At 37.8% G+C, this 13,661-nt stretch overlaps 1 protein-coding gene and 1 non-coding gene across 3 annotated transcripts in view; both read left to right on the top strand.

Moving 5' to 3' along the window:
- LOC144297263 (pregnancy zone protein-like) overlaps positions 1-9,902 on the top strand; it is a 50,448-nt gene extending 40,546 nt beyond the window's left edge. For both annotated transcript variants that reach the window (XM_077871120.1, XM_077871121.1), the window contains exons 23-36: positions 4-87; positions 1,006-1,182; positions 1,475-1,562; positions 2,553-2,709; positions 3,094-3,168; positions 3,438-3,615; positions 4,233-4,453; positions 5,339-5,557; positions 5,729-5,859; positions 6,234-6,324; positions 7,059-7,127; positions 7,498-7,600; positions 8,669-8,710; positions 9,366-9,902. In XM_077871120.1, the coding sequence (XP_077727246.1) occupies positions 4-87; positions 1,006-1,182; positions 1,475-1,562; positions 2,553-2,709; positions 3,094-3,168; positions 3,438-3,615; positions 4,233-4,453; positions 5,339-5,557; positions 5,729-5,859; positions 6,234-6,324; positions 7,059-7,127; positions 7,498-7,600; positions 8,669-8,710; positions 9,366-9,388 (1,658 nt within the window). In that variant the 3' untranslated portion in view covers positions 9,389-9,902. The remainder of the gene's footprint in view (positions 1-3; positions 88-1,005; positions 1,183-1,474; positions 1,563-2,552; positions 2,710-3,093; positions 3,169-3,437; positions 3,616-4,232; positions 4,454-5,338; positions 5,558-5,728; positions 5,860-6,233; positions 6,325-7,058; positions 7,128-7,497; positions 7,601-8,668; positions 8,711-9,365) is intronic.
- A 2,529-nt stretch (positions 9,903-12,431) lies between these two features.
- On the top strand, positions 12,432-12,622 carry LOC144297754 (U2 spliceosomal RNA). Its single transcript, XR_013364630.1, has one exon. It is a non-coding gene; the product is annotated as a U2 spliceosomal RNA (small nuclear RNA).
- Positions 12,623-13,661: the final 1,039 nt, after the last annotated feature.

Raw genomic sequence — 13,661 nt, forward strand, 5'->3', positions numbered from 1 at the left:
TAGAAACTGATGTACCTGAAAAGTTGTCACTAAAAGTTCCTTCAGATGTGGTTGAAGGATCTGCCAGGGCGACATATTCGGTTTTGGGTGAGTCGGCCAGCCCAAGGCAAGCAGCTGTCCATCTCATTATTCTAGTGCATGTAGCCTCACCATCCACGGTTAATGAAGACTTCGGGTGTAGGCACTTGATTGAGAGAAAGAGCACTAAGCTAAGAATTGCTTTGTATATTAGTCAGAAAGGGGGTTGGATGGATGTTGTGCTATTTATTCTACCTTGACATACTTGAAGGAATAAGAAGGGTCACCCCTCTCTGCCCTCATCTTCAAGAGATTGACTAAGTGATGATGCTTCCTAATAGTTTTGAAAACAGTTAGCTTTTCCCAGACATGCAGTTCATCAGAAAAGATGTGCCCTGCCATTATTTTTCCCATCCTGGAATCATCAACTTTATTTTTCCCACTTTTTTCTATCTTTTCTATTTCCTGTTTCTCTTCACCTCTTATACTCTTGTCCTTCCCTCCATAAGTGATTTGACCTCTCATTTAGCTAGTAATCTATCTTCCTATCCCAACAGAAACCAGCTCTGATTTTTTTTAAAGATTAATTTGTTATTTTAGAGAGCTCAAACTAGGGAGTGGGGGGAGGGACAAAGACAGAGGGAGAGAATCCTCAGCAGACCCCCCACTGAGCACAGAGCCCAACTCAGGGCTGGATCCTGCACTTATGAGATCATGACCTGAGTGGAAACCAAGATTTTTTTTTAAGATTTTATTTATTTATTCATGAGAGATACACGGGGGGGTGGGGCAGAGGGAGAAGCAGGCTCCATGCAGGAATCCTGATATGGGACTCGATCCTGGGTCTCTGGGATCACGCCCTAAGCCCAAGGCAGACGCTCAACTGCTGAGCCACCCAGGCGTCCTGGAAACCAAGATTTGGACACTTAACTGACTCAGCCACCCAGGTACCCCTCCTCTGATTTTTTAATATCTTTCATTCCCCAGGTGACATTCTAGGCTCTGCAATGCAAAATCTTCAGAATCTTCTCCGGATGCCATATGGTTGTGGAGAGCAAAATATGGTCCTATTCGTCCCTAACATCTATGTTCTGAACTACCTGAATGAGACACGACAACTGACAGAGACTATCAAGTCCAAAGCCATCAACTACCTCATCAGTGGTGAGAGATAACTCCAAAAAGAGAAATCTTAATTGATTCCCTAAATATCTCTTTCAGTGAACTCAAATCAACATACGTTTGGTTAAGATTTCATAATCACTGTTGCTTCCATAGCCAATAAAATGTCGGACTGTACTGCCAGGAAATTCAATGGCATTATCAAGCCTTGAAGACATCTTAATAAAATAATAGTTTTCCTTCCTATGATTCCTAACCAAGCTTTTAGGGAAAAAACTGATTAATTCTCCAAAGTCTCTGCTATTTCATAAATCTATGAATACTTCCTCTTCAGGGTACCAAAGGCAGTTGAATTATAAGCACAGTGATGGTTCATACAGCACCTTTGGGGATCATGATGGAAGAAGTCAGGGAAACACTTGGTAAGATCATTGTTTCCGTATGTTTGCTATGGGTCCATTCTAATCTGGAATTCTGGAAAGTTCTTTCATTGAAATGTGTTATCCTTTAAAACTCCATATGTCTGTCATTCTACTGTGTAATATCACCATTTTGTGTATGAATACACACCAGCTGTGGGAGCACAATAAATAGCAGGAAAATAAAGATTGCTCAAAATGAAAATATAAGGCAGAAAGTGTTATAATGTGAAATGGTAGTAAGATAAGCTTCTATACTGTGCATTAAGGAAAAGGACAGAAAGAGACTGTGATGATATTAAAATCATTCGGGAGGGCATCTGGGTGGCTCAGTGGTTGAGCATCTGCCTTTGGCTCAGGTCATGATCCCAGAGGTCCTGGGATTGAGGCCCACATCAGGCTCCCCACTCTAGAGCCTGTTTCTCCCTCTGCCTCTCTCTTAATGTCTCTCACGAATAATAAATAACATGTTTAAAAAATAAATAGGGATCCCTGGGTGGCACAGCGGTTTAGCGCCTGCCTTTGGCCCAGGGAGCGATCCTGGAGACCCGGGATCGAATCCCACGTCGGGCTCCCGGTGCATGGAGCCTGCTTCTCCCTCTGCCTGTGTCTCTGCCTCTCTCTCTCTCTCTCTCTCTATCATAAATAAATTTAAAAATTTTAAAAAATAAAATAAAAAAATAATAAATAAATAATTAATTAATTAATTAAATCATTCAGGAGTTGGCAGTTTGGGTTAATTCTGTAGAAACCAATAAAGTTAAGATTTTTAAAAGACGCTCATATTTGCTGAACAAACAAAAGAATATTTAGGGGGTAAGTGTCATTTCCCCACCAATTCTTCCCAAGAATTTCCTCTACTGGATGGCAAAGACCAATGACTGAGAGAAGAGCACTAAGCTAAGAATTGCTTTGTATATTAGCTCACTAGTTGCCCAAAGTGAGCTTTAAATGTGAGATGGTCCTCACGTCTGTCTCTTCTGTGCTGGACAGGCTCACTGCATTTGTGCTCAAGTCTTTTGCTCAAGCCCGGTCACACATTTTTGTGGAGATGTCACACATCACGAGTTCCCTCACCTGGCTCTCACAAAGACAGAAGGAAAATGGTTGTTTCCAACGCTCTGGATCACTACTAAACAATGCTATTAAGGTGGTGCCATTAATTTTGTTCTGGTCCCTGAAAATAGTGATGTGTAGGAGCAAAGATACACCTGTTGATTCTTCACGTCTTGGAGACATAGCTTTGAGGAAGGATGGTAATCTCTAAAGCTTCTGAAATCTGACAATAAATTAGTAGTTATTTATTGAATTATAAAACCGCATGCAAAAACCCTAATATATTACTGAAAGTGAGAGGAAATGATGTGAGACAGATTCAAGAATTTTCGGGTGGAGGAGAAAGAGGGAAAAATCAATAATGTTGCACAAGAAAAAATGCTTTCTGGTGAAGAGTGTGCAGGGGGAAAGTAGAATTAGCCAACTCTGGCTAATGAATATTGAAGTGTTTGAATATCTCTGCCTCTGATCTTTACAGGGTGGGGTAGATGATGAATTGACGCTCTCTGCCTACATCACCATTGCTCTGCTGGAGATGCCACTGCCTGTCACTGTATGTACCAGCACAGTCCTCACAAATACAAGGAATACAAATCTTGAAACTATGAGTAAAATGAGTTGCGGGTTTTATGTTATTTAATTTTGGTATATTTCACTGGAACATAAAAGACTAGATCCTTCTGGAAACTGCAGAGGAAATTATTCTCTGGTCAGAACCATGATGTTACATGATACATTGTGCCTTTTAATCTGGTGTCAGCCTACCAACAATTCATTAGCCTGGTTCTGCTACCTAAAGATCTCTTTTTATCTTCCTTATAGCACCCTCTTGTCCGCAATGCTCTATTCTGCCTGGAAAGTGCCTGGGGATCCATCTCAGAGGCCCAAGGAAGTCTTGTCTATACGAAGGCATTATTGGCTTATGCCTTTGCCCTAGCAGGAAACCAGGTCAAGCGAAATGAGCTTCTTAAATCACTAGACAAAGATGCTGTGAAAGAAGGTAAGGGCTGCTATTGCAAAATTTACCTCCAAAATCACCAGTGATTGAAAGAAGAAGGAAGATCCATCATGATTATATCATATCATATATCATATCATATTATATTATTATAAGGATAAGAACAATTATCACGGAGGCACTTGGGTGGCTCAGTGCATCTGCCTTTGATTCAAATCATGATTCCAGGGTTCTGGGATTAAGTCCTGCATCAGGCTCCCTACTGGGAGCCTACTTCTCCCTCTGCCTATGTCTCTGCCTCTCTCTCTCTCTCTCTCTCTCTGTCTCTCATGAATAAATAAATTAAATCTTTTAAAAAATTTTTTAACAAAAAAAACAATTATCATTGATCCAACACTGTAATTCTGTTACTAACATGGATCATTTTTTCAGTTCACACATTATAAACTATACAGCCCAACTTCTAATATCACGCAAGAATGTAATAGACACAAAGACAAAATGTGATTTGCTAGAAATTTAATTTCCTTTTTTGGCAAAGATTTATGTGATATTTTTACATCAGTTTACCAGGTGAGCTCTGATTGTAATGATCGTTCATGAATTAGATTTTTAAACCATTCTTTAAATTTAAGAGCATATTCTTTTCCATTTCAAAGAGGACTCAATCCACTGGCAGCGTCCTGGGAAAGTTGAAGAAGTTACGACATTCTATCAACCCCGGGCTCCTTCAGTTGAAGTGGAGATGACCTCTTACCTGCTCCTTGCCTATCTTACTGCTTCGCCTGCCCCATCTTCAGAAGACCTGTCTGTGGCTTCACGTATTGTGAAATGGATCACCAAGCAACAAAACGCCAATGGGGGCTTCTCTTCTACTCAGGTCTGTGAAGAGACGCTAGGAAGAAAAATAAATATATTACTACATAAACACAACTATATTCTGGGAATTGAATAATTGGATAATATTTTCTAATTCATACTTTCTCCATTCCTCCACCACCAGAAAGATTCCAGCCTCATTATTTTATATATTCATTGTTGCTCTGTTCTCTGTACCGTCGCTAATATCTTTTCTTTTTAATCAACTCTCAAATATAAAATAGATCAATCTTCCTAAAGCAATATTTCATAAACTTAATTTCCTGATAAAGTAAATCTTTTCTTCATACAAAGACTAAAATTATCTAACATGTTATTCAAAACATTTCCCCTCCCCCAGTAAACACGGATACTCCTATCTAATGAGGCTAATCCCACCCCTTTTTCTGGAATTGGCTCTCTCCTTTCTCTGTCTCCACATAATATTTCCCACCCTGGTAGTTCCTGATGCCTCTCTTTCTATCCATATAAACTTTTCTCATGAAACATACATAATTTTATTTCTTCTTCATGGTAGCTTCTTCAGTAAGTCTTCTTATTTACCTTCTCATTAGTAAGTTTTCTCTTACTAATCTAGTTCTGCTTTCTTCTCCTTTCTCTGAATATTTACAACAAATATTGTGTATTGTTACATAAATTTATAAATTATTGAAACAGCCTCTGGTTTATGTCAGCTGTTTGGGTCTAATCTCCATTATGTATAAACTATTTGAATGGGGAGACTTTTTCATGTTCCCCTCAAGTACATAGAGTAGTTTATGGTTAAGAGCAGGGAGGGCTGTGTTTGTCATGAAATAACTCTGAGAGAAAATACCGTTGATCTGATTTACATCCAGTATGATTTTGTTACTTTCTCTCCTGTGATTTCTGCCCCATCTTTTTTCAGGATACAGTGGTAGCTCTCCAAGCCCTGTCCAAATATGGAGCAGCAACTTTCAGTAAAAGGGAGAAAACAACTGTAGTCACTGTCAAGTCTTCAGAGACATTCTCCCAAAAATTCGAAGTACACGATGCCAATCGCCTGTTGCTACAAGAAGTCAGGTTGCCAGAGATTCCAGGGGAGTACAGCACAACAGTGTCAGGATCAGGATGTGTGTACCTCCAGGTGAGACTTCTGGGATTTAGGGAATGCCGCAAATGAGAGAATAGGTCTCAGGAACTACATATGAATCTCCAAGTTGCAGAAGAAATATGAACTAAGGAGAGATATGAATCATCTAGAAGAGACAGACTATTTGCATGCAAAGATAAAAAAGTTTTTTTCAATTTGTTTTAGACATCCCTGAGATACAACATCCTGCCCAAGAAAGAAGGCAAAGTTCCCTTCAATCTGAAGGTTGATACTTTCCCCAAGAATTGTGATGGAGTAGTCACTCACAGGAAATTCCAGATTCACATCAACATTAGGTAAATCCTTTTGTAATAATGTCTTTTGTAGAATATGGAGAAATTTATTTCCTTTGCTGGGAAACTGCATTGTCCAAAGGCACACAATATGAATATGGAATTCTTGCAAAATTTACTAACAAGAAAATTATCTTCACTCTTACTGAAAAAAACCTTAACATTGAGTGTGTGATGTTGCCATACTAGCAGTGTGAGTTCAAAATAATGGTTTTTTGTAACAAGCATAGCAGAACAAATAGAATGGATGGGGAAGCTGAGTGGTAGTTAAGGATCAGGAACACCAGAAATAAAAGAGAAGAGGGATGGATTTCTGTCTTGGTTGAACTCCAAAGAATTTTGTTTGAATGCCTTGTCCTTATGTCTTGACTTCATAGTTATACTGGGGAACGATCAAGCTCCAACATGGTCATTGTTGACGTGAAGATGGTATCAGGCTTCATACCTGTGAAATCATCAGTGAGAAAGGTAAACCTTAAATATCTTATGGATAGCAAAGCCATGATAAATGCTGACATTTATGCTTGTCAATTTTATTTCACTGATTGGGTTTTCAAGAGGTTTACTCCCTCAAACTCACTTCTCTAGAGTGTCTTCATAATTTTAATAGTGGATAGCCCTGTTATGCAGTCTCCAGTGTAAGACATATGTCATAGACATGGTTAAAAATGCTCCAGCAAGCCCTGAGACATCTAGATATGTGGAGAGGTACTGAATTATCTTCCTATCATATATTTTAAGAAGGGAAAATATATAATATACACATATGTATGATATAAAAATATATCTCATATACTCATATATACACACATATATATGTGATATTCTTCCTTGTTTCTTTATATATATATATATATAGCCTTTATATATATATAAAGGCTAATGCTCTCTCTTATATGCATGAAAATGTATATGTTAGAGATAGATTGGATAGGTAGATGGTAAGTTGACAGATGATAAGCAGCTGGACAGACAGATACAGGTACACATAGATGATACATAGAGATACACAGGTACAAATAGATGATAGAGATGATAGACAATAGAAAAAGGGTTTAATAAATATTGCTATTAACCTTGAAGAAATCATAATTAGCAGTTTGGATGTTTCTGAGCAGCCAGTTAGATCACAAGTACATAAAAGGGGCTCTCAGCCGGTAATTTCCTCATCCATATGTCTGGCTTATCCTCTTGGCCAACAGCTCCAAGAAAAGCCTCAGATTCAAAGGACTGAAGTGAGCACCAACCATGTTCTGATTTACTTTGAAGAGGTAAGATTCTGTGACTCTGCTGGACCTGAGAAAACTGCTGGAGGTTCCAACACACCAATCCAGATTCCAGATAATGTTTTACACACACATAGGTGAGGGAAGAGAAAATAGCCATAGAGGGAAATGAAGACTGGACCAGTCAACAAGGCTCAATTTACTACAATTTACTGTTCATAAAATCATCTCTTTTGTCCTCCTTGTATCTGCCACTGAGTGTATGACCTCAGTCTCAAAATGTCCCATGCTTTCCATAGGTTTTGGGGCAGATGGATAACATAACCATAATATTTGATAAAACCATAGGAAGACAGGATGGTAACTATTCACGATGTTAATCTTTGATTCCAATCCCATTTTCCTGTCTCTCCAGCTAACCAATCAAACTCTGAGTTTCTCCTTCTCAGTGGAACAAGACATCCAAGTTGACAATTTAAAACCAGCTACTGTAAAAGCCTATGACTATTATGAGACAGGTGAGTGAGATTCCAGGGGAGTACAGCACGACAGTGTTGGGGTCAGGATGTGCTTTGAAAGAAAAAAACTGACTAACCTGGTAAAAGTTCACCTTAACTAAATCGAAATTCCACAATCTTTCACTGGAAGAGAAAGTGAGTTTACAGACACTGGATAATTATGTGCCTCCTAAACTAGTCTTAGAAGCATTCTTCTAGATCAATCATAAAGCAATATTAGTATCAGTTCTTTCTAAATCCTCCTATAAAGTTGTTTGTTCTGGTTTAAATTATTCCAGAAATATAAGTAGAGTAGTACTAACTAAAAAGCATCTGAATATTGATTTGTGATATGAGACTTAAAATCTGATCAGTTTTTAAAAGATTTTATTTATTTATTTATTTATTTATTTATTTATTTATTTATTTATTCATTTGAAAGAGAGTGTGCACTGGCGAGAACATGACCAGAGGGGAGGGGTAGAGGGAGAGGGAGAAGCAGACTCCACGCTGAGCAGGGAGCCCACCATGGGGCTTGATTCCGGGACTCTGAGATCATGACCTAAGCCAAAGGTAGACATTTAGCCAACTGAGCCACCCAGGAACTCCAAATTTGATCCATTTTGACTTGTGCCTTGAGTAGTCTCACAAAAGTTGGGAAACTGTAATATATCATAAATTCTTCCTTTTGCTCACCACTTTGAACTAGAAACCAGTGTCTTAGCAGCTGATCCTATTAAAACTTGACTCCTTCCTGGAGTGTGAAAGAGTTCAGAGAGGAAGTTGTTTAACTCTCCAATAAGGAGAACACAGCTGTGGAGCGGGCCATACATTATCCTATAGATAGATAATCTTTCACTATAAAAGTGAAACGTGCCCCTGAATTCTTGAATTCCCCAAGCCCAATATTCTCCTCCTGTCCCCTCCACCAGTCCTGCATGGTTTAGTACAGAAGTCATTTGCTTTCAATGGCTACATAATTGTCTTTATACTTTCTTTCCTAGCTTATACAGTATATTTGTAATTACTTGCTCATATGCCTACTACTGAATGTCTTCACCCTTGCTGTCTTATCATTTTGTGTTTCAGAGGAATTTACTATTGAAGAGTACAGGGATCCCTGCAGTGCTGGTAAAGTATAAACAGTAAAGCCTAATGCCAACATAAAGAAAATAAATAAAACATCAGTTGTCTGTATAAGTTTGCTTCTTGACCATATCTTTATCATATTATAAAAGCCCATGGTGTATCATTTAGGAATTTAAACTATTTAAAATGTATTATAGACTTTCTCAGTAGGAAAAGAATGCATGTGAAGAAAAAAAAATGCATGTGAAGTATAATTACTGGGCCTGGGGTGACTCGTTTGCAGATGAACCCAGAAATTTGCCACGTATAAAAACTAAATCATCTAATATTTAGTTTATAGTCTATCCCTAGTGGTGATATATTTATCACCTATGACCTTTTTAGGATGTTTCTAAACTTATACTAGTTAGGGTCAGGAAAGCTTTCCCTGTAATTTTCCATATAGCACAGCATGAGAGATGTGATCTACAAGATTTTCCTTTAGGCTGGTTGACAATGTTCATCTTTGACAGTATAGCACTTGCTATGAGACATTCACTTCTCCATTCTAAAATATGAAACAAAAAATAAGAACATACTTAACATTTAAAATAAATTCTATTAAGTTCAAATATTCACAACTGAAATATGAAAAAATCATTCCTTTAGTAGATGATAGAATTTTCCTAATTTTCCCACCTTTTATTCTACTGTTTAGAATCTGGACACAGAACTGTTTAAAAATGGAAACTGTGGACCTTATCAAATGACCTTCTCCAGTTGCAAAGGACTCATCAGGAGAGAAGATAGTGAGAGAAACAAGGGACAGGAATTGGATATATAAAAAATTTATATGTTGAATAAATTCATGACATATACACTTCTACCATTTCCTTTGTTTTTTTAATCAATGTGATATTTCCCTTCTGAAACATGTATCTATTTCCCTCAGTATTTTTAAAAACACTATAAAAGCTATATGAAAAACTGGCTCAAAACACTACAGATTAATCAAAATGGAATTCCAAAATGTGTTCAAGTAACGCACAGGAAGATAGGCAAAATATAACAATCTTTCCAAATACTGGAAACAATCAAAATGTGCCCTAATATGTGAATGGTGATACTAGTGGTACATTCATGCCATGGAATATGACTCAACAATAAAAAGAAACAAGTTGTTGATCTACACAACTATTTGAATGGATCTCAAAAATATTATGCCTGGTGAAAATAAAGCCAATTTCCAAGATCATACTGTATTATTCTTTTTATTTAACAGTCTTGAAATGAAAAAAATTATAGAAATGGGAAAAAATAGTGATTTTCAGGGATTAGGGATGGTAAGGCAAGAGGGGATTGACATGACTATAAAGGGATAACTTCAGAGAGATCTTTGGGGTGATGAAGTCCTGCATATGTTTCTTTACAAGTAAAATATTTGCTATTCTTTAGCTTAATAAAATGTTTTAGTAACTACTAAAGGCAGGGCCCCTGGGGGTCTCAGTCAGTTAAGTGTCTGCCTTTGACTCAGGTCATAATCCCAGGGTCTTGGGATTGAGCCCCCCTTCAGGCTTCCTGCTCAGCAAGGAGTCTACTTATCCCTCTCCCCCCGCCCTCCACCCCCTCATGCTCACTGTCTCTCTTTCAAATAAGTGAATAAAATCTTCTTTGAAAAATTTAAAAAAGAAACTACTATGGCTGGTTCCTCCCATCTCTCTGTTTTTATCTTTTTTTTTTTTTCTGCAATGCTGTTTATTATTTTCTTTGAAAATAAACTTTGAGGGATCCCTGGGTGGCGCAGTGGTTTAGTGCCTGCCTTTGGCCCAGGGCGCGATCCTGGAGACCCGGGGTCGAATCCCACGTCGGGCTCCCGGTGCATGGAGCCTGCATCTCCCTCTGCCTATGTCTCTGCCTCTCTCCGTCTCTCTCTGACTATCATAAATAAATAAAAATTAAAAAAAAAAGAAAATATAAAAAAAGAAAATAAACTTTGAAATCTTTCGTCAAGTTAATTATCCCCATAATCATATTGGGTACTGTTTAGTGTTGCATTGAATATAAATCAAGTTATAATGATTATGAATATCAGTAGTTTACAATATTTAGCCTTCCCTATTCAGATATAGTTTTATTTTCATTTATTCAAGTCACATGAAGTGAATTCTAAATTTGATTTACTTTCTGAATTTGGACTGAACTACAAAGTTGAAGGTTAACTTCATGAATATACATAGTATGCTAAGTTGAAAGCATAAAACAATGTATACACGGAGACAAATTTAAAAATATGTGCAAGAATAAGATTACAAGATAATGAAATACTAGAACAATATTATTCATTTGTTGATAGAAACCATTGAAAGAAGGATGCCAATGAGGGTGGCTCAGTGGTGGAGCGTCTGCTTTGGCTCAGGGTATGATCCAGGGGGCCTGGGATCAAGTCTTGCATCAAGCTTCCCACAGGGGGCCTGCTTCTCCCTCTGTCTATCTCTCTCTCTCTCGCTCTCTCTCTCTCTCTCTGTGTGTCTCTCATGAATAAATAAATAAAATCTTTCAAAAAAAAAGAAACCATTGAAATATTTGAAGCAAGAGAATATTTCATCTTAAAAGCCATCTACAAAAAGCCCACAGCAAATATCATTCTCAATGGAGAAACACCGGGAGCCTTTCCCTTAAGATCAGGAACAAGACAGGGATGTCCACTCTCACCACTGCTATTCAACATAGTACTAGAAGTCCTAGCCTCAGCAATCAGACAACAAAAAGAAATAAAAGGCATCCAAATTGGCAAAGAAGAAGTCAAACTCTCCCTCTTCACCGATGACATGATACTCTACATAGAAAACCCAAAAGACTCCAACCCAAAATTGCTAGAACTCATACAGCAATTTGGCAGTGTGGCAGGATACACAATCAATGCCAGAAGTCAGTGGCATTTCTATACTCTAACAATGAGACTGAAGAAAGAGGAATTAAGGAGTCAATCCCATTTACAATTGCACCCAAAACTCTAAGATACCTAGGAATAAACCTAACCAAAGAGGTAAAGGATCTATACCCTAAAAACTACAGAACACTTCTGAAAGAAATTGAGGAAGACACAAAGAGATGGAAAAATATTCCATGCTCATGGATTGGCAGAATTAATGTTGTGAAAATGTCAATGTTACCCAGGGCAATTTACATGTTTAATGCAATCCCTATCAAAATATCATGGACTTTCTTCAGGGAGTTGGAACAAATTATTTTAAGATTTGTGTGGAATCAGAAAAGACTCCGAATAGCCAGGGGAATTTTAAAAAAGAAAACCATAGCTGGGGGCATCACAATGCCAGATTTCAGGTTGTACTACAAAGCTGTGGTCATCAAGACAGTGTGGTACTGGCACAAAAACAGACACATAGATCAATGGAACAGAATAGAGAATCCAGAAGTGGACCCTCGACTTTATGGTCAACTAATATTCGATAAAGGAGGAAAGACTATGCACTGGAAGAAAGTCTCTTCAATAAATGGTGCTTGGAAAATTGGACATCCACATGCAGAAGAATGAAACTAGACCATTCTCTCACACCATACACAAAAATAAACTCAAAATGGATGAAACATCTAAATGTGAGACAAGATTCCATCAAAATCCTAGAGGAGAACACAGGCAACACCCTTTTTGAACTTGGCCACAGTAACTTCTTGCAAGATACATCCATGAAGACAAGAGAAACAAAAGCAAAAATGAACTATTGGGACTTCATCAGATTTGCATAATAAGAGTTCATCTTCAATTGCTTCTCAGTCTTTTGGCTAAGATCAAGTGTAGTATCTGTTCTTATCAGTTTAATATCTGATACATCCTCTATCCGAGGACAACATATTAAATGGATTTTTGGAATTAGGAGATGGAATAGGAGCTTGCCCCATCCACTCCAAGCATCGACCTGGTACTGCAGTACTTCCAGGAACGGTGCACCCACCTCAGGAGAAATAAAGGTTGCTTAAAAATAAAAATAAATAAAAAATAAAAGTTCACCTTCTAGGCAAAGGGAAGAAGGAAATTTTTGCTGATATCCAAATACACAGACCATTTGTTTAGAGCTGGGATTTCTTCTTTATACATAATTAAATGGTTTAGCACATCTTTCTTCCACATTATACAATTCCACACTTTAAAAAATTGTTTTCTGGGGCACCCAGGTGTCTCAGTCAGTTAATTGTCTGCCTTCAGCTCAGGCCATAGTCTCATCGTCTTGGGATCAAGCCCCATGTAGGGGGTCCCCACTCAGCGGGTAGTCTGCTTGGTCTTCTCTCTCTCCCCCCAACTCATGCTCTTCTCTCTTTTCTCAAATAAATAACTAAAATCTATTTTTAAAAAGAATAATTAAAAAATTATGTTCCTCTCATCTATAACTCAGACATCTTTGAAAACCAAACCTGTATCTTAATCACATTTGCAGCCTGTTCACTCAGCACAGCACCGTGACTATTGTAGGCACTCAGTGAAACAAAGGAGTGACTGAATGGGTCACTGGCAGAGTGAGTATATTCCCACAGGTAGCTAGGTAGAGGAGAAATGGATGAACACAAAGTGTTGGAATACATGAATAAAGCAAATGAGCTACAAGGGTTGCTGGAGAGGAAGAGATAGGGGGATGCGCTAAGTGGGTGATGGGCATGAAGGAGGGCACTTGAAGTAATGAGCACCTGGTGTTTGTATGCAACTGATGAATCATTAAATTCTACCTCTGAAACTAAAAAAGAATAAAAATAAAAGAACATAGAAAAAGAAAAGAAAATGAGCTAGAAACACCATTTCAGTCAAACTGTTTAATGCTTCACAAATATTTTATGTGAAAGATTTTCATACTTCTCCAAAGTCAAATAAATGAGGAGGAAACAGAATTTTGGTTATTCATTGGCACTTTAAGCAAAACTTGTTTAAAAGTAATTTTATATATTCACCAAGCTCTAAGAGGAAAATTGTTGCCTCTGTCTTGCAAAACTAGCTGTCAGCAAT

The sequence above is a fragment of the Canis aureus genome, chromosome 25 (assembly GCF_053574225.1).
Source record: "Canis aureus isolate CA01 chromosome 25, VMU_Caureus_v.1.0, whole genome shotgun sequence".
NCBI classification, from domain to species: Eukaryota; Metazoa; Chordata; class Mammalia; order Carnivora; family Canidae; genus Canis; species Canis aureus.